The following is a 19,269-nucleotide window of genomic DNA, read 5'->3' as shown; positions in this document are numbered from 1 at the left end:
GCGTGGTGTGTGGTGTGGTGTGTGAGTGGTGAGTGTGGTGAGCGTGGTGTGTGGTGAGAGCGTGGTGAGTGAGTGAGTGTGTGTGTATGGTGAGTGTGGTGAGTGTGGTGAGCGTGGTGTGTGGTGTGGTGAGCGTGGTGTGTGGTGAGAGCGTGGTGAGTGAGTGAGTGAGTGTGTATGGTGAGCGAGTGGTGAGCGTGGTGTGTGGTGTGGTGTGTGAGTGGTGAGTGTGGTGAGCGTGGTGTGTGGTGAGAGCGTGGTGAGTGAGTGAGGTGAGTGTGTATGGTGAGTGTGGTGAGTGTGGTGAGCGTGGTGTGTGAGTGGTGAGTGGTGGTGAGTGTGGTGAGCGTGGTGTGTGGTGAGCGTGGGTGAGTGAGTGAGGTGAGTGTGTATGGTGAGTGTGGTGAGTGTGGTGAGCGTGGTGTGTGGTGAGCGTGGTGAGTGAGTGAGTGAGTGTGTATGGTGAGTGTGGTGGAGTGTGGTGAGCGTGGTGTCGTGGTGAGCGTGGTGAGTGAGTGAGTGAGTGTGTATGGTGAGTGTGGTCGAGTGTGGTGAGCGTGGTGTGTGTGGTGGTGTGGTGAGTGAGTGAGTGTGTATGGTGAGTGTGGTGAGTGTGGTGAGTGTGGTGTGTGGTGAGTGAGTGAGTGAGTGTGTATGGTGAGTGTGGTGAGTGTGGTGTGTGGTGTGGTGAGTGAGTGAGTGTGTATGGTGAGTGTGGTGAGCGTGGTGTGTGGTGAGTGAGTGAGTGAGTGTGTGTATGGTGAGTATGGTGAGTGTGGTGAGCGTGGTGTGTGGTGTGGTGAGTAGTGAGTGAGTGTGTATGGTGAGTGTGGTGAGTGTGGTGAGCGTGGTGTGTGGTGAGGTGAGTGAGAGTGTATGGTGAGTGTGGTGAGCGTGGTGTGTGGTGAGTGAGTGAGTGCGAGTGTATGGTGAGTGTGGTGAGTGTGGTGAGCGAGTGGTGAGCGTGGTGTGTGGTGAGTGAGTGAGTGAGAGGTATGGTGAGTGTGGTGAGTGTGGTGAGCGTGGTGAGTGAGTGAGTGAGTGTGTATGGTGAGTGTGGTGAGTGTGGTGAGCGTGGTGTGTGGTGTGGTGAGTGAGTGAGTGTGTATGGTGAGTGTGGTGAGCGAGTGGTGAGCGTGGTGTGTGGTGAGTGAGTGAGTGAGTGTATGGTGAGTGTGGTGAGCGTGGTGTGTGGTGAGTGAGTGAGTGAGTGTGGTATGGTGAGTGTGGTGAGTGTGGTGAGCGTGGTGTGTGGTGAGTGAGTTGAGTGAGTGTGTATGGTGAGTGTGGTGAGTGTGGTGAGCGTGGGTGTGTGGTGTGGTGTGTGAGTGGTGAGTGTGGTGAGCGTGGTGTGTGGTGAGAGCGTGGTGAGTGAGTGAGTGTGTGTGTATGGTGAGTGTGGTGAGTGTGGTGAGCGTGGTGTGTGAGTGGTGAGCGTGGGTGTGGGTGTGTGGTGTGGTGAGCGTGGTGTGTGGTGAGAGCGTGGTGAGTGAGTGAGTGAGTGTGTATGGTGAGTGTGGTGAGTGTGGTGAGCGTGGTGTGTGAGTGGTGAGCGTGGTGTGTGGTGTGGTGAGCGTGGTGTGTGGTGAGAGCGTGGTGAGTGAGTGAGTGAGTGTGTATGGTGAGCGAGTGGTGAGCGTGGTGTGTGGTGTGGTGTGTGAGTGGTGAGTGTGGTGAGCGTGGTGTGTGGTGAGAGCGTGGTGAGTGAGTGAGTGAGTGTGTATGGTGAGTGTGGTGAGTGTGGTGAGCGTGGTGTGTGAGTGGTGAGTGTGGTGAGTGTGGTGAGCGTGGTGTGTGGTGAGCGTGGTGAGTGAGTGAGTGAGTGTGTATGGTGAGTGTGGTGAGTGTGGTGAGCGTGGTGTGTGGTGAGCGTGGTGAGTGAGTGAGTGAGTGTGTATGGTGAGTGTGGTGAGTGTGGTGAGCGTGGTGTGTGGTGAGCGTGGTGAGTGAGTGAGTGAGTGTGTATGGTGAGTGTGGTGAGTGTGGTGAGCGTGGTGTGTGGTGTGGTGAGTGAGTGAGTGTGTATGGTGAGTGTGGTGAGTGTGGTGAGTGTGGTGTGTGGTGAGTGAGTGAGTGAGTGTGTATGGTGAGTGTGGTGAGTGTGGTGTGTGGTGTGGTGAGTGAGTGAGTGTGTATGGTGAGTGTGGTGAGCGTGGTGTGTGGTGAGTGAGTGAGTGAGTGTGTATGGTGAGTATGGTGAGTGTGGTGAGCGTGGTGTGTGGTGTGGTGAGTGAGTGAGTGTGTATGGTGAGTGTGGTGAGTGTGGTGAGCGTGGTGTGTGGTGAGTGAGTGAGTGAGTGTGTATGGTGAGTGTGGTGAGTGTGGTGAGCGTGGTGTGTGGTGTGGTGAGTGAGTGAGTGTGTATGGTGAGTGTGGTGAGCGAGTGGTGAGCGTGGTGTGTGGTGTGGTGAGTGCAGGTCAAGTGTGCTCAGTACTGGCCGTCCCGTGGTGAGCGTGAGGTGAGTTTCCCGGACGTGGCTCTGCGCCTCACCCTGCTGGGTGAGCAGATCAAGGCCGACTACACCCTGAGGCAGCTGCAGCTCCACAACATCACGGTGAGTCGCTCACCACCACGCTCACCACCACGCTCACCACCTCGCTCACCACGCTCACCACCACGCTCACCACCACGCTCACCACCACGCTCACCACCACGCTCACCACGCTCACCACCACGCTCACCACCACGCTCGCCACCACGCTCGCCACCTCGCTCACCACGCTCACCACCACGCTCACCACCACGCTCACCACCACGCTCACCACGCTCACCACCACGCTCACCACCACGCTCACCACCACGCTCACCACGCTCACCACCACGCTCACCACCACGCTCACCACCACGCTCACCCCACCACGCTCACCACCACGCTCACCACCACGCTCACCACGCTCACCACCACGCTCACCACCACGCTCACCACCACGCTCACCACGCTCACCACCACGCTCACCACCACGCTCACCACCTCGCTCACCACCACGCTCACCACGCTCACCACCACGCTCACCACCACGCTCACCACCACACTCACCACCACACTCACCACCACACTCACCACCACGCTCACCACCACGCTCACCACCACACTCACCACCACACTCACCACCACGCTCACCACCACGCTCACCACCACGCTCACCACCACGCTCACCACCACGCTCACCACGCTCACCACCACGCTCACCACTCTCACCACGCTCACCACCACGCTCACCACCACACTCACCACCACGCTCACCGCCACGCTCACCACTCTCACCACGCTCACCACCACGCTCACCACCACACTCACCACCACGCTCACCGCCACGCTCACCACCACGCTCACCGCCACGCTCACCACCACGCTCACCACGCTCACCACGCTCACCACCACGCTCACCACCACACTCACCACCACGTTCATTACCACGCTCACCACCACGCTCACCACCACGCTCACCATCCTCACCACACTCACCACGCTCACCACGCTCACCACCCCCACCACGCTCACCACCACGCTCACCACCACCCCCACCACGCTCACCACGCTCACCACGCTCACCACGCTCACCATGCTCACTACGCTCACCACACTCACCACGCTCACCACGCTCACCACGCTCACCACGCTCACCACATTCACCACGCTCACCACCCCCACCACACTCACCACCCCCACCACACTCACCATCCTCACCACACTCACCACGCTCACCACACTCACCACACTCACCACTCACCACCACACTCACCACACTCACCACGCTCACCACACTCACCACACTCACCACTCCCCCTGTCTCTCCCCCACTCACCACAGTCACCACACTCACCACTCCCCCTGTCTCTCCCCCACTCACCACACTCACCATGCTCATCACACTCACCACTCCCCCTGTCTCCCCGCTCACCAGACAGGAGAAAGCCGCACGGCTCTCCACTTCCACTACACCACCACACTCGCCACGCTCACCACGCTCACCACACTCACCACCCTCACCACCCTCACCACCCTCACCACACTCACCACACTCACCACCACGCTCACCACACTCACCACCACTCCCACCACACTCACCACCCCTCTCTCCCCACGTCACCAGACAGGAGAAAGCCGCACGGCTCTCCACTTCCACTACACCACCACCCTCACCACACTCACCACCACCCTCACCACACTCACCACCCCCACCACACGTACCACACTCACCACCCCTCTCTCCCCACGTCACCAGACAGGAGAAAGCCGCACTGCTCTGCACTTCCACTACACCACGTGGCCCGACTTTGGGGTCCCCGACTCTCCGGCCTCGTTCCTCAGCTTCCTGCAGGAGGTCCGCTCCAGCGGAGCGCTGGAGCCAGCGCACGGGCCCAGCCTCGTGCACTGCAGCGCCGGCATCGGACGCTCCGGCACCTTCTGCCTGGTGGACACGTGCTTGTTGCTGGTGGGTGGGTGGGTGGGTGAGTGGGTGGGTGGGTGGGTGGGTGAGTGGGTGGGTGGGTGGGTGAGTGGGTGAGTGAGTGGGTGGGTGGGTGAGTGAGTGGGTGAGTGAGTGAGTGGGTGGGTGGGTGGGTGAGTGGGTGAGTGGGTGGGTGAGTGGGTGAGTGGGTGAGTGGGTGAGTGGGTGAGTGAGTGGGTGGGTGGGTGGGTGAGTGAGTGGGTGAGTGAGTGAGTGAGTGGGTGGGTGGGTGGGTGAGTGGGTGAGTGAGTGAGTGAGTGGGTGGGTGAGTGGGTGAGTGGGTGAGTGGGTGGGTGGGTGGGTGGGTGAGTGGGTGAGTGGGTGGGTGGGTGGGTGAGTGAGTGAGTGGGTGGGTGGGTGAGTGAGTGGGTGGGTGGGTGGGTGGGTGAGTGGGTGGGTGGGTGAGTGAGTGGGTGGGTGGGTGGGTGGGTGAGTGGGTGAGTGAGTGGGTGGGTGGGTGGGTGAGTGGGTGAGTGAGTGGGTGGGTGGGTGGGTGGGTGAGTGAGTGGGTGAGTGAGTGAGTGGGTGGGTGGGTGGGTGGGTGGGTGGGTGGGTGAGTGGGTTAGTGAATGAGTGGGTGGGTGAGTGGGTGGGTGGGTGGGTGAGTGGGTGAGTGGGTGGGTGGGTGAGTGGGTGAGTGAGTGAGTGGGTGGGTGAGTGGGTGGGTGAGTGGGTGGGTGAGTGGGTGAGTGGTGGGTGGGTGGGTGGGTGAGTGAGTGGGTGGGTGAGTGGGTGGGTGAGTGGGTGAGTGAGTGGGTGGGTGGGTGAGTGGGTGGGTGGGTGAGTGGGTGGGTGGGTGGGTGGGTGGGTGGGTGGGTGAGTGGGTGAGTGAGTGGGTGGGTGGGTGGGTGAGTGGGTGGGTGAGTGGGTGGGTGGGTGGGTGGGTGAGTGGGTGAGTGGGTGGGTGGGTGGGTGAGTGGGTGGGTGGGTGGGTGGGTGAGTGGGTGAGTGGGTGGGTGGGTGAGTGAGTGAGTGGGTGAGTGAGTGAGTGGGTGGGTGGGTGGGTGAGTGGGTGAGTGAGTGGGTGAGGTGGGTGGGTGAGTGGGTGAGTGAGTGAGTGGGTGGGTGGGTGGGTGGGTGGGTGGGTGAGTGAGTGGGTGAGTGAGTGAGTGAGTGGGTGGGTGGGTGGGTGGGTGAGTGGGTGAGTGAGTGAGTGGGTGGGTGAGTGGGTGAGTGGGGTGAGTGGGTGGGTGGGTGGGTGAGTGGGTGAGTGGGGTGGGTGGGTGGGTGAGTGAGTGAGTGGGTGGGTGGGTGAGTGAGTGGGTGGGTGGGTGGGTGGGTGAGTGGGTGGGTGGGTGAGTGAGTGGGTGGGTGGGTGGGTGGGTGGGTGAGTGGGTGAGTGAGTGGGTGGGTGGGTGGGTGAGTGGGTGAGTGAGTGGGTGGGTGGGTGGGTGGGTGAGTGAGTGGGTGAGTGAGTGAGTGGGTGGGTGGGTGGGTGGGTGGGTGAGTGGGTGAGTGAATGAGTGGGTGGGTGAGTGGGTGGGTGGGTGGGTGAGTGGGTGAGTGGGTGGGTGGGTGAGTGGGTGAGTGAGTGAGTGGGTGGGTGAGTGGGTGGGTGAGTGGGTGGGTGAGTGGGTGAGTGAGTGGGTGGGTGGGTGAGTGAGTGGGTGGGTGAGTGGGTGGGTGAGTGGGTGAGTGAGTGGGTGGGTGGGTGAGTGGGTGGGTGGGTGAGTGGGTGGGTGGGTGGGTGGGTGAGTGGGTGAGTGAGTGGGTGGGTGGGTGGGTGAGTGGGTGGGTGAGTGGGTGGGTGGGTGGGTGGGTGAGTGAGTGGGTGGGTGAGTGGGTGAGTGGGTGGGTGGGTGAGTGAGTGGGTGGGTGGGTGGGTGAGTGGGTGAGTGAGTGGGTGGGTGGGTGGGTGAGTGGGTGAGTGGGTGGGTGGGTGGGTGGGTGAGTGAGTGGGTGGGTGGGTGGGTGAGTGGGTGAGTGGGTGGGTGGGTGAGTGGGTGGGTGGGTGAGTGGGTGGGTGAGTGGGTGAGTGAGTGGGTGGGTGGGTGGGTGAGTGGGTGGGTGGGTGAGTGGGTGGGGGGGTGAGCGAGTGAGATTAGTGGCTGAGTGAGTGAGTGGCCGAGTGACGCAAACCCTAAATAGACAGCCGACGTCACGTTCGGGCTGGAACCGACTACCTCACTTACCCCCGGTGAGGTCGTCAACATCTCTCCTGACACCGTGGCGCCCGCTACAGATGGCCGCCGGTGCCAACGACGACGCCGGCGGTGGTGGTGGCGGTGGTGGCGGTGGTGGCGGTGGTGGCGGTGGTGGTGGACCCACCCCGGTGGACGTTCGTGCCGTGCTGCTGGAGATGAGGACGTCCCGCATGGGACTCATCCAGACGCCGGACCAGCTCCGCTTCTCGTACCTCGCCGTCATCGAAGGCGCCAAGATCGTGACGATGGCTGCCGGCAGCGACGACGACGGAATCGAGGCGAGTTGCGTTTTGGCGTTTGTGGACGCGGTGCGATGAGTCTGTGGGTTTCTGTGTGAGTCTGTGAGTCTCTGTGTGAGTCTGTGGGTCTCTGTGATGAGTCTGTGGGTCTCTGTGATGAGTCTGTGGGTCTCTGTGATGAGTCTGTGGGTTTCTGTGATGAGTCTGTGGGTCTCTGTGATGAGTCTGTGGGTCTCTGTGATGAGTCTGTGGGTTTCTGTGATGAGTCTGTGGGTTTCTGTGCGAGTCTGTGGGTCTCTGTGATGAGTCTGTGGGTCTCTGTGATGAGTCTGTGGGTCTCTGTGATGAGTCTGTGGGTCTCTGTGATGAGTCTGTGGGTCTCTGTACGAGTCTGTGGGTCTCTGTGATGAGTCTGTGAGTCTCTGTGATGAGTCGGTGGGTCTCTGTGTGAGTCTGTGGGTCTCTGTGTGAGTCGGTGGGTTTTTGTGATGAGTCTGTGGGTCTCTGTGTGAGTCTGTGGGTCTCTGTGATGAGTCTGTGGGTCTCTGTGTGAGTCTGTGGGTCTCTGTGATGAGTCTGTGGGTCTCTGTGATGAGTCTGTGGGTCTCTGTGCGAGTCTGTGGGTCTCTGTGATGAGTCTGTGGGTCTCTGTGATGAGTCTATGGGTCTCTGTGATGAGTCTGTGGGTCTCTGTGATGAGTCTGTGGGTCTCTGTGCGAGTCTGTGGGTCTCTGTGATGAGTCTGTGAGTCTCTGTGATGAGTCGGTGGGTCTCTGTGTGAGTCTGTGGGTCTCTGTGTGAGTCGGTGGGTTTTTGTGATGAGTCTGTGGGTCTCTGTGTGAGTCTGTGGGTCTCTGTGATGAGTCTGTGGGTCTCTGTGTGAGTCTGTGGGTCTCTGTGATGAGTCTGTGGGTCTCTGTGATGAGTCTGTGGGTCTCTGTGTGAGTCTGTGGGTCTCTGTGATGAGTCTGTGGGTCTTTGTGTGAGTCTGTGGGTCTCTGTGATGAGTCTGTGGGTCTCTGTGATGAGTCTGTGGGTCTCTGTGATGAGTCTGTGGGTCTTTGTGATGAGTCTGTGGGTCTCTGTGATGAGTCTGTGGGTCTCTGTGTGAGTCTGTGGGTCTCTGTGATGAGTCTGTGGGTCGCTGTGATGAGTCTATGGGTCTCTGTGATGAGTCTGTGGGTCTCTGTGTGAGTCTGTGGGTCTCTGTGATGAGTCTATGGGTCTCTGTGATGAGTCTGTGGGTCTCTGTGTGAGTTTGTGGGTCTCTGTGATGAGTCTGTGTGTCTCTGTGATGAGTCTATGGGTCTCTGTGTGAGTCTGTGGGTCTCTGTGTGAGTCTATGTGTCTCTGTGTGAGTCTATGGGTCTTTGTGATGAGTCTGTGGGTCTCTGTGATGAGTCTATGGGTCTCTGTGTGAGTCTGTGGGTCTCTTTGTGAGTCTATGGGTCTCTGTGATGAGTCTGTGGGTCTCTGTGATGAGTCTATGGGTCTCTGTGATGAGTCTATGGGTCTCTTGTGTGAGTCTGTGGGTCTCTGTGTGAGTCTGTGGGTCTCTGTGATGAGTCTGTGGGTCTCTGTGATGAGTCTGTGGATTTCTGTGTGAGTCTGTAGGTCTCTGTGATGAGTCTGTGGGTCTCTGTGATGAGTCTGTGGGTCTCTGTGATGAGTCTGTGGGTCTCTGTGTGAGTCTGTGGGTCTCTGTGATGAGTCTGTGGGTTTCTGTGTGAGTCTGTGGGTCTCTGTGATGAGTCTGTGGGTCTCTGATGAGTCTGTGGGTCTCTGTGTGAGTCTGTGGGTCTCTGTGATGAGTCTATGGGTCTCTGTGATGAGTCTGTGGGTCTCTGTGATGAGTCTGTGGGTCTCTGTGATGAGTCTATGGGTCTCTGTGATGAGTCTGTGGGTCTCTGTGTGAGTCTGTGGGTCTCTTTGATGAGTCTATGGGTCTCTGTGATGAGTCTGTGGGTCTCTGTGTGAGTCTGTGGGTCTCCGTGATGAGTCTGTGGGTCTCTGTGATGAGTCTATGGGTCTCTGTGTGAGTCTGTGGGTCTCTGTGTGAGTCTATGGGTCTCTGTGTGAGTCTGTGGGTCTCTGTGATGAGTCTGTGGGTCTCTGTGATGAGTCTATGGGTCTCTGTGTGAGTCTATGGGTCTCTGTGTGAGTCTGTGGGTCTCTGTGATGAGTCTATGGGTCTCTGTGATGAGTCTGTGGGTCTCTGTGTGAGTCTGTGGGTCTCTATGATGAGTTTATTGGTCTCTATGATGAGTCTGTGGGTCTCTGTGATGAGTCTGTGGGTCTCTGTGATGAGTCTGTGGGTCTCTGTGCGAGTCTGTGGGTCTCTGTGATGAGTCTGTGAGTCTATGTGATGAGTCGGTGGGTCTCTGTGTGAGTCTGTGGGTCTCTGTGTGAGTCGGTGGGTTTTTGTGATGAGTCTGTGGGTCTCTGTGTGAGTCTGTGGGTCTCTGTGATGAGTCTGTGGGTCTCTGTGTGAGTCTGTGGGTCTCTGTGATGAGTCTGTGGGTCTCTGTGATGAGTCTGTGGGTCTCTGTGCGAGTCTGTGGGTCTCTGTGATGAGTCTATGGGTCTCTGTGATGAGTCTGTGGGTCTCTGTGCGAGTCTGTGGGTCTCTGTGATGAGTCTGTGAGTCTCTGTGATGAGTCGGTGGGTCTCTGTGTGAGTCTGTGGGTCTCTGTGTGAGTCGGTGGGTTTTTGTGATGAGTCTGTGGGTCTCTGTGTGAGTCTGTGGGTCTCTGTGATGAGTCTGTGGGTCTCTGTGTGAGTCTGTGGGTCTCTGTGATGAGTCTGTGGGTCTCTGTGATGAGTCTGTGGGTCTCTGTGTGAGTCTGTGGGTCTCTGTGATGAGTCTGTGGGTAATTGGTTCTTTACCCTTCTATCTGGCAACAAAACTGACACCTTTTTACAAGGAGTCACGTTTGCATAGACCGCAATACCTGCAGTCATAATACAAACAAAAGAACATAACTCTGATAATGTGCACTGTCCTTAAAGTTGATTGATCCACACCCGAGACAGCTTTCCTTAGAGCCTAGTCTCATATGGGTTGGACCAGATGACGCCAAAAGGCGCACAACTCAAAGACAATGCACCATCAGAGTATGAGAGCTCGGGGCAAGCATCTACACTATGGGAACCTCATTTGCCAGTAAAAATATGATAATTGGTTCTTTACCCTTCTATCTGGCAACAAAACTGACACCTTTTTAGGTATTGCGGTCTATGCAAACGTGACTCCTTGTAAAAAGGTGTCAGTTTTGTTGCCAGATAGAAGGGTAAAGAACCAATTATCATATTTTTACTGGCAAATGAGGTTCCCATAGTGTAGAGTCTGTGGGTCTTTGTGATGAGTCTGTGGGTCTCTGTGTGAGTCTGTGGGTCTCTGTGATGAGTCTATGGGTCTCTGTGATGAGTCTGTGGGTCTCTGTGTGAGTCTGTGGGTCTCTGTGATGAGTCTGTGTGTCTCTGTGATGAGTCTATGGGTCTCTGTGTGAGTCTGTGGGTCTCTGTGTGAGTCTGTGGGTCTCTGTGTGAGTCTATGGGTCTCTGTGTGAGTCTGTGGGTCTCTGTGATGAGTCTGTGGGTCTCTGTGATGAGTCTATGGGTCTCTGTGTGAGTCTATGGGTCTCTGTGTGAGTCTGTGGGTCTCTGTGATGAGTCTATGGGTCTCTGTGATGAGTCTGTGGGTCTCTGTGTGAGTCTGTGGGTCTCTATGATGAGTCTATGGGTCTCTATGATGAGTATGTGGGTCTCTGTGATGAGTCTATGGGTCTCTGCTGTGTGATGAGTCTTTGGGTCTCTGCTGTGTGATGAGTCTCTGGGTCTCTGTGTGATGAGTCTATGGGTCTCTGTGTGAGTCTATGGGTCTCTGTGATGAGTCTGTGGGTCTCTGTGATGAGTCTATGGGTCTCTGTGTGAGTCTATGGGTCTCTGTGTGAGTCTATGGGTCTCTGTGTGAGTCTGTGGGTCTCTGTGATGAGTCTATGGGTCTCTGTGTGAGTCTATGGGTCTCTGTGATGAGTCTGTGGGTCTCTGTGATGAGTCTATGGGTCTCTGTGTGAGTCTGTGGGTCTCTGTGATGAGTCTATGGGTTTCTGTGATGAGTCTATGGGTCTCTATGATGAGTCTGTGGTTCTCTGTGATGAGTCTGTGGGTCTCTGTGATGAGTCTGTGGGTCTCTATGATGAGTCTGTGGGTCTCTGTGATGAGTCTGTGGGTCTCCGTGATGAGTCTGTGGGTCTCTGTGATGAGTCTATGGGTCTCTGTGTGAGTCTATGGGTCTCTGTGTGAGTCTGTGGGTATCGGTGATGAGTCTATGGGTCTCTGTGATGAGTCTATGGGTCTCTATGATGAGTCTGTGGGTCTCTGTGATGAGTCTGTGGGTCTCTGTGATGAGTCTGTGGGTCTCTGTGATGAGTCTGTGGGTCTCTGTGATGAGTCTGTGGGTCTCTGTGATGAGTCTATGGGTCTCTGTGATGAGTCTATGGGTCTCTGTGTGAGTCTATGGGTCTCTGTGTGAGTCTGTGGGTCTCTGTGATGAGTCTATGGGTCTCTGTGATGAGTCTATGGGTCTCTATGATGAGTCTGTGGGTCTCTATGATGAGTCTGTGGGTCTCTATGATGAGTCTGTGGGTCTCTGTGTGAGTCTGTGGGTCTCTGTGATGAGTCTATGGGTCTCTGTGATGAGTCTATGGGTCTCTATGATGAGTCTGTGGGTCTCTGTGATGAGTCTATGGGTCTCTATGATGAGTCTATGGGTCTCTATGATGAGTCTATGGGTCTCTATGATGAGTCTATGGGTCTCTATGATGAGTCTGTGGGTCTCTATGATGAGTCTGTGGGTCTCTGTGATGAGTCTGTGGGTCTCTGTGATGAGTCTGTGGGTCTCTGTGTGTCCCTGTCCACCCCAGGATGGATGGATGGAGCTGTCGAACGACGATGGCGGCGGCGGCGACGACGGTGGTGGTGGTGGTGGTGGCGGTGGTGGCGGTGGTGGCGGTGGTGGCGGTGGTGGTGGTGGTGGCCGATGGTCGGCTGACCAACTCTCACCGGACTTGCCGCCGCCGCCGCCACCGCGTCCGGAACGTCGCCCAGCGCCGGATCTCACCATCACCGCCTCCTCCTCCTCCTCCTCTTCCGTCAACTCCTCACCATCTCCACCGCCATCGCCGCCATCGCCTGCGGAGCCGGCGTTACGGTTCCGGCGCGTTGCCGGGACGACGGCTGAGCCGGTGTCGGTGTTGCCGGGATGTCCGGAGGAGGAGGAGGCGGTCGACAGGAACGTTGACGACGAGGAGGAGAAGGGGGAGGCAGATGCCGGATGGCAAAACTCGAGGTGACTCATCACACAGCAGAGACCCACAGACTCATCACACAGCAGAGAGCCACAGACTCATCACACAGCAGAGAGCCACAGACTCATCACACAGCAGAGAGCCACAGACTCATCACACAGCAGAGACCCACAGACTCATCACACAGCAGAGACCCACAGACTCATCACACAGCAGAGACCCACAGACTCATCACACAGCAGAGACCCACAGACTCATCACACAGCAGAGACCCATAGACTCATCACACAGCAGAGAGCCACAGACTCATCACACAGCAGAGACCCACAGACTCATCACACAGCAGAGACCCACAGACTCATCACACAGCAGAGACCCATAGACTCATCACACAGCAGAGAGCCACAGACTCATCACACAGCAGAGACCCATAGACTCATCACACAGCAGAGACCCATAGACTCATCACACAGCAGAGACCCACAGACTCATCACACAGCAGAGACCCACAGACTCATCACACAGCAGAGACCCACAGACTCATCACACAGCAGAGAGCCATAGACTCATCACACAGCAGAGAGCCATAGACTCAGCACACAGCAGAGACCCACAGACTCATCACACAGCAGAGACCCACAGACTCATCACACAGCAGAGACCCACAGACTCATCACACAGCAAAGAGCCACAGACTCATCACACAGCAGAGACCCATAGACTCATCACACAGCAGAGACCCACAGACTCATCACACAGCAGAGACCCACAGACTCATCACACAGCAGAGAGCCACAGACTCATCACACAGCAGAGACCCATAGACTCATCACACAGCAGAGAGCCACAGACTCATCACACAGCAGAGACCCATAGACTCATCACACAGCAGAGACCCACAGACTCATCACACAGCAGAGAGCCACAGACTCATCACACAGCAGAGAGCCATAGACTCATCACACAGCAGAGACCCACAGACTCATCACACAGCAGAGAGCCACAGACTCATCACACAGCAGAGACCCACAGACTCATCACACAGCAGAGACCCACAGACTCATCACACAGCAGAGACCCATAGACTCATCACACAGCAGAGAGCCACAGACTCATCACACAGCAGAGACCCATAGACTCATCACACAGCAGAGACCCACAGACTCATCACACAGCAGAGAGCCACAGACTCATCACACAGCAGAGAGCCATAGACTCATCACACAGCAGAGACCCACAGACTCATCACACAGCAGAGAGCCACAGACTCATCACACAGCAGAGACCCACAGACTCATCACACAGCAGAGACCCACAGACTCATCACACAGCAGAGACCCACAGACTCATCACACAGCAGAGACCCACAGACTCATCACACAGCAGTATTAACCAGGGCGGTCGCTGCGGTTGAACCTCCCACACGGGCAGTTAGTTTGGAGCTGGCGTCAGTGGGGAGTCTTAATTAGCGGCCAATTAATTAATTAGTTATGCAAATGAAGTAACAGGGGATTCTGTGACTAACGTTCTCTCTCCCTCTCTCGTGTGTCTCCCACACTCATCACCACCACCACCACCAACTACCCCACCACCACCAACTAACATCACCTACCACCACCAACTAACACCAACTACCACCACTACCACCACCACCAACTACCACCACCACCAACTACCACCACCACCAACTACCACCACCACCAACTAACACCACCACCAACTAACACCACCACCAACTACCACCAACTAACACCACCACCACTACCACCACCACTACCACCACCACCAACTACCACCACCAACTAACACCACTACCACCACCACCACTACCACCACCACTCCCACCGCTACCATCACCACCACCACTACCACCACTTTTACCTAAACCACCACCACCACCACCACCACTCCCACCACCACCTCAACCATCACCACCACTTCCACCACCACCACCACCTCAACCCCCCCCACCACCACCTAAACCACCACCACTCCCACCACTACCACCACCACTCCCACCACTACCACCATCACTCCCACCACTACCACCATCACTCCCTCCCACCACAACCACCTCAACCGCCACCACCTCACCACCACCACCACTCCCCCCCCCACCACCACCACCACCACCACCACCCCCCCCCCACCACCACCACCACCACCACCACTCCCCCCCCCACCACCACCACCACCACAACCCCGCAGCCCGTCTCCCCGCGCCGCGTCCGACCGCCTTGCCAAGCGAGAGCGCCGCGAGTCTCGCCGAGTGGCGATGGTGGAGCGTCTCAAGGGGATGCGGTGCCGGCAGTCCCTTGCCGAGCGGGCGGCCGACGACGCCGGCGCTCCGGCGTCACCGGCGTCGCCGGCGTGGTGGTGGCGGCGCTGGCGGCGGTGGCACGGCCGCTGGGGGTGGCGGCCGCTGATGACCGGAGCTTTCCTGATCGGGGCCTTGTCGCTAGGCCTCTACGCCGGGTGCCGGGCCTACGTCTAGAGATGTCGCCACCCACGCGCACCGTGGGTGGGCGGCGGTGGTGGTGGTGGTGGTGGCGGCGGTGGTGGTGGTGGCGGTGGTGGTGGTGGTGGTGGTGGGGGGGGGGTGGTGGGGGGTGGTTCTGTATCGGCTGTTGCCGCCGCCGCCACACCGCGTGGGAGGCAGCCATGTTGCTGCCACCCCATCATCATCATCCTCATCATCATCTTTATCATCATCATCATCTTCTTCATCATCTTCATCATCATCATCCTCATCATCTGCCCCTCACTCCCTCCCATCTCTTGCCGCGTGTGGAAGGCGGCCATGTTGCCGCCACCACCACCACCACCCTCTCGACCATCACCACCACCGTCACCATCACCACCCCCATCGTCACCACCACCGTCACCACCATTGTCACCACCACCGTCATCACTACCAGGACATCACCACCATCATCACCACCACCGTCATCACCACCACCGTCACCACCATCACAACCACCGTCACCACCATCACAACCACCGTCACCACCATCATCACCATCACCACCATCATCACAACCACCGTCACCACCATCACCACCATCACCACCATCATCACAACCACCATCACCACCATCACCACCATCACCACCATCATCACAACCACCGTCACCACCATCATCACCATCACCACCATCATCACAACCACCGTCACCACCATCACCACCATCACCACCATCGTCACAACCACCGTCACCACCATCACCACCATCACCACCATCATCACAACCACCGTCACCACCATCACCACCATCACCATGGTCAAGGTGTCCCCCTCCCACCCGTTCCTGTCGTGGTTCTGCGTGTGGTGTTTGCGGTGGGGGGGGTGAAGGGGGGATGAAGGGGGGGGGGTGGTGGGGGGTGGTGGGGGGGGGGGCTGGGGGGATGGCCCTGGGGGGAGGGGCGTGAGATTTCTGTGGGGGTAAAGAGTTTGTGTTGTGCTCTCTCTCCCTCACTCTCTCTCTGTCTCTCACTCTCTCTCTGTGTCTCTCACTCTCTCTCTGTCTCTCTCTCCCTCACTCTGCTGAGTGATGATCGCTCTGCCGCCCGCTCGCTCGCACGCCGATGATGACGTTGTCGATGATGACGTTGTCGATGATGACGTTGTCGATGATGACGTTGTCGATGATGACGTTGTCGATGATGACGTTGTCGATGATGACGTTGTCGATGATGACGTTGTCGATGATGACGTCGATGTCAACGATGACGTTGATGTCAACGATGTCGATGATAACGTTGATGTCAACGATGACGTCGATGATGACGTTGATGTCAACGATGACGTCGACGATGACGTCGATGATGACGTCGATGTCAACGATGACGTCGATGATGACGTTGATGTCAACGATGACGTTGTCGATGATGACGTTGATGATGACGTTGATGTCAACAATGACGTTGATGTCAACGATGACGTCGATGATGACGATGATGACGTTATTGTCAACGATGACGATGTAAACGATGACGTTGATGTCGACGATGACGTCGATGATGACGTCGACGACGTCAACAATGACGTCAATGACGATGACGTCAACGATGACGTCAACGATGCTGTCGATGTAGTCGATGACGATGTCGATGATGTTGTCGACGATGTTGTTGATATTGTTGATGTTGTTGTTGATGATGTTGTTGTCGTTGATGTCGTTGTATAATGCCAATGAGCTATCCGAAGATGATCGTTATTTTTTTATTTAAACCTCCTTGTAAAGTGGAACGCGTGCGCACAAGACACGCACGTACACACGACACATACACACATACACATGACACACGCATGTACACACGACACATACACACATACACATGACACACGCATGTACACACGACACATACACACGACACACACACGACACACACACACGACACACACACGACACACACACGACACACACGACACGACACATACACACACGACACACGCATGTACACACGACACATACACACGTACACACGACACGCATGCACACACGACACACGCATGTACACACGACGACACACGACACGCACACACAACACGACACACGCATGTACACACGACACACAACACGCATGTACACACGACACGCACGCAGAAACCCCCCAACGCAAATGAAACATTCAGCGTGCGGTCACTTTTTTCATCGGTTGTACAATGATTGGAAAATATTAATAAAGTTCGGGTTAGAGAAACAGCGGGCCCCGTGGTGGTGGTGTTGGTGGTGTGGTGGTGATGATGGTGGTGATGATGACATTGGTGTGATGGTGGTGTGATGGTGGTGATGGTGGTGGTGTGATGTTGATGATGACAGTGCTCTGGAGAGTTTTGCTGCTGCTACTGTGAGTCTATGGGTCTCTTTGTGAGTCTATGTAGGTCTCTGTGTGAGTCTATGGCTCTGTGTGAGTCTATGGGTCTCTGTAGGTCTCTGTGTGAGTCCATGGCTCTCTATGGGTCTCTGTGTGAGTCTATGGGTCTCTATGGGTCTCTGTGTGAGTCTATGGGTCTCTATGTGAGTCTATGGGTCTCTATGGCTCTGTGTGAGTCTATGGGTCTCTGTGTGAGTCGATGGGTCTCTGCTGTGTGATGAGTCTATGGGTCTCTATAGGTGTCTGTGTGAGTCTATGGGTCTCTGTGTGAGTCTATGGGTCTCTGTGTGAGTCTGTGGGTCTCTGTGTGAGTCTATGGGTCTCTGTGTGAGTATATGGGTCTCTGTGTGAGTCTATGGGTCTCTTTGTGAGTCTATGTAGGTCTCTGTGTGAGTCTATGGCTCTGTGTGAGTCTATGGGTCTCTATGGGTCTCTGTGTGAGTCCATGGCTCTCTATGGGTCTCTGTGTGAGTCTATGGGTCTCTGTGTGAATCTATGGGTCTCTATGGGTCTTTGTGTGAGTCTATGGGTCTCTATGTGAGTCTATGGGTCTCTATGGCTCTGTGTGAGTCTATGGGTCTCTGTGTGAGTCGATGGGTCTCTGCTGTGTGATGAGTCTATGGGTCTCTATAGGTGTCTGTGTGAGTCTATGGGTCTCTGTGTGAGTCTATGGGTCTCTGTGTGAGTCTGTGGGTCTCTGTGTGAGTCTATGGGTCTCTGTGTGAGTCTATGGGTCTCTATGTGAGTATATGGGTCTCTGTGTGAGGCTATGGGTCTCTGTGTGAGTCTATAGGTCTCTGTGTGAGTCTGTGGGTCTCTGTGTGAGTCTATGGGTCTCCGTGTGAGTCTGTGGGTCTCTGTGTGAGTCTATGGGTCTCTGTGTGAGTCTATGGGTCTCTATGTGAGTATATGGGTCTCTGTGCGAGTCTATGGGTCTCTGTGTGAGTCTATAGGTCTCTGTGTGAGTCTGTGGGTCTCTGTGTGAGTCTATGGGTCTCTGTGTGAGTCTGTGGGTCTCTGTGTGAGTCTATGGGTCTCTGTGTGAGTCTGTGGGTCTCTGTGTGAGTATATGGGTCTCTGTGTGAGTCTATGGGTCTCTGTGTGAGTCTATGGGTCTCTGTGTGAGTCTGTGGGTCTCTGTGTGAGTCTATGGGTCTCTGTGGATCTGTGCAATTGAAACGATTTTCCCGCCACTTGTCACGTGACACCGCCGAGCCAACCGCCACGCGCGAATCCGGAAGTCTGACACAGCGGGCGCCGTGTATCAATGCGCGTGCTGACCACCAAATCACCACCTCGCCTCTTCACCGCCTCGTCAACAACAACAACGACAACAACGCCTTCAACTCACAAATCGATTAAACAGTTCACGCCAAATGACGATGCGAGCGATCGATTTTAACCTCAGCGTTCATCGGAGGAGCCGGGTGAGGTGGGGGATTATTTTATTTCCTGCAGCGGAGCGTTACGCGGATTTCGAGGTTCGTGCTCAGGCGAGGACCCCCCCCCTCGGGGTATAAAAGGAGCGGCGCGCGCGTAATTTTGTCACTCGCCGCAAAAGTTTGAAAGTTTTTCAGCTTTAAGTTTGTTATTTTCTTAAAGAAAACAAAAATAAGGATAACACACGCGCGCGCGTGCACTATAACGACAAAGTAATGCGATCGTAAGCGGTGAGATTGTTAAACAAAATTAGTTTTTAGTACAAAAGTTTACCTCAGGACTCGACTCAAATGGCTGGCGCCTATCCGCGCCTGGGGAGCTTGAGGTGAGGATATCAAAACACGCCGACTTCTCGGCCCCGACCGCCTTTGTCTCTCCCCCCGTCGGTACTAGGAGATGTTGACTACCTCGCCTGGTCTACAGGAGGTCTACGTGGAGTTTGTGTGTCTCTCTCATCATCATCATCACAGTGGCTATGATATGTTGACTACCTCGCCTGGTCTACAGGAGGTCTATGTGGAGTTTGTGTGTCTTTCATCATCATCATCACGGTGGCTATGAGATGTTGACTACCTCGCCTGGTCTACAGGAGGTCTATGTGGAGTTTGTGTGTCTTTCATCATCATCATCATCATCACGGTGGCTATGAGATGTTGACTACCTCGCCTGGTCTACAGGAGGCCTATGTGGAGTCTGCGTCTCTCATCACCATCATCACAGTGACTAGGAGATGTTGACTACCTCGCTTGGTCTACAGGAGGTCTATGTGGAGTCTGTGTGTCTATCATCATCATCACGGTGGATATG

At 56.1% G+C, this 19,269-nt stretch overlaps 1 protein-coding gene across 1 annotated transcript; it reads left to right on the top strand.

The window, feature by feature from the left end:
* Window positions 1–2,417: 2,417 nt before the first annotated feature.
* On the top strand, window positions 2,418–14,686 carry LOC144738673 (uncharacterized; the record flags this gene model as incomplete). Its single annotated transcript, XM_078621667.1, has 5 exons — window positions 2,418–2,555; window positions 4,228–4,437; window positions 6,635–6,874; window positions 11,761–12,185; window positions 14,353–14,686. Coding segments are annotated over 5 exons (1,299 nt in total), but the record flags the coding sequence as incomplete, so codon positions are not given.
* Between the last annotated feature and the right edge of the window lie 4,583 nt (window positions 14,687–19,269).

This window comes from Lampetra planeri, unplaced genomic scaffold (assembly GCF_965212315.1).
Source record: "Lampetra planeri unplaced genomic scaffold, kcLamPlan1.2.h2 scaffold_1120, whole genome shotgun sequence".
Taxonomy (NCBI): Eukaryota; Metazoa; Chordata; class Hyperoartia; order Petromyzontiformes; family Petromyzontidae; genus Lampetra; species Lampetra planeri.
The sequence above is the reverse complement of the archived record's forward strand: the minus strand, read 5'-3'. Positions and strand labels throughout refer to the sequence as shown.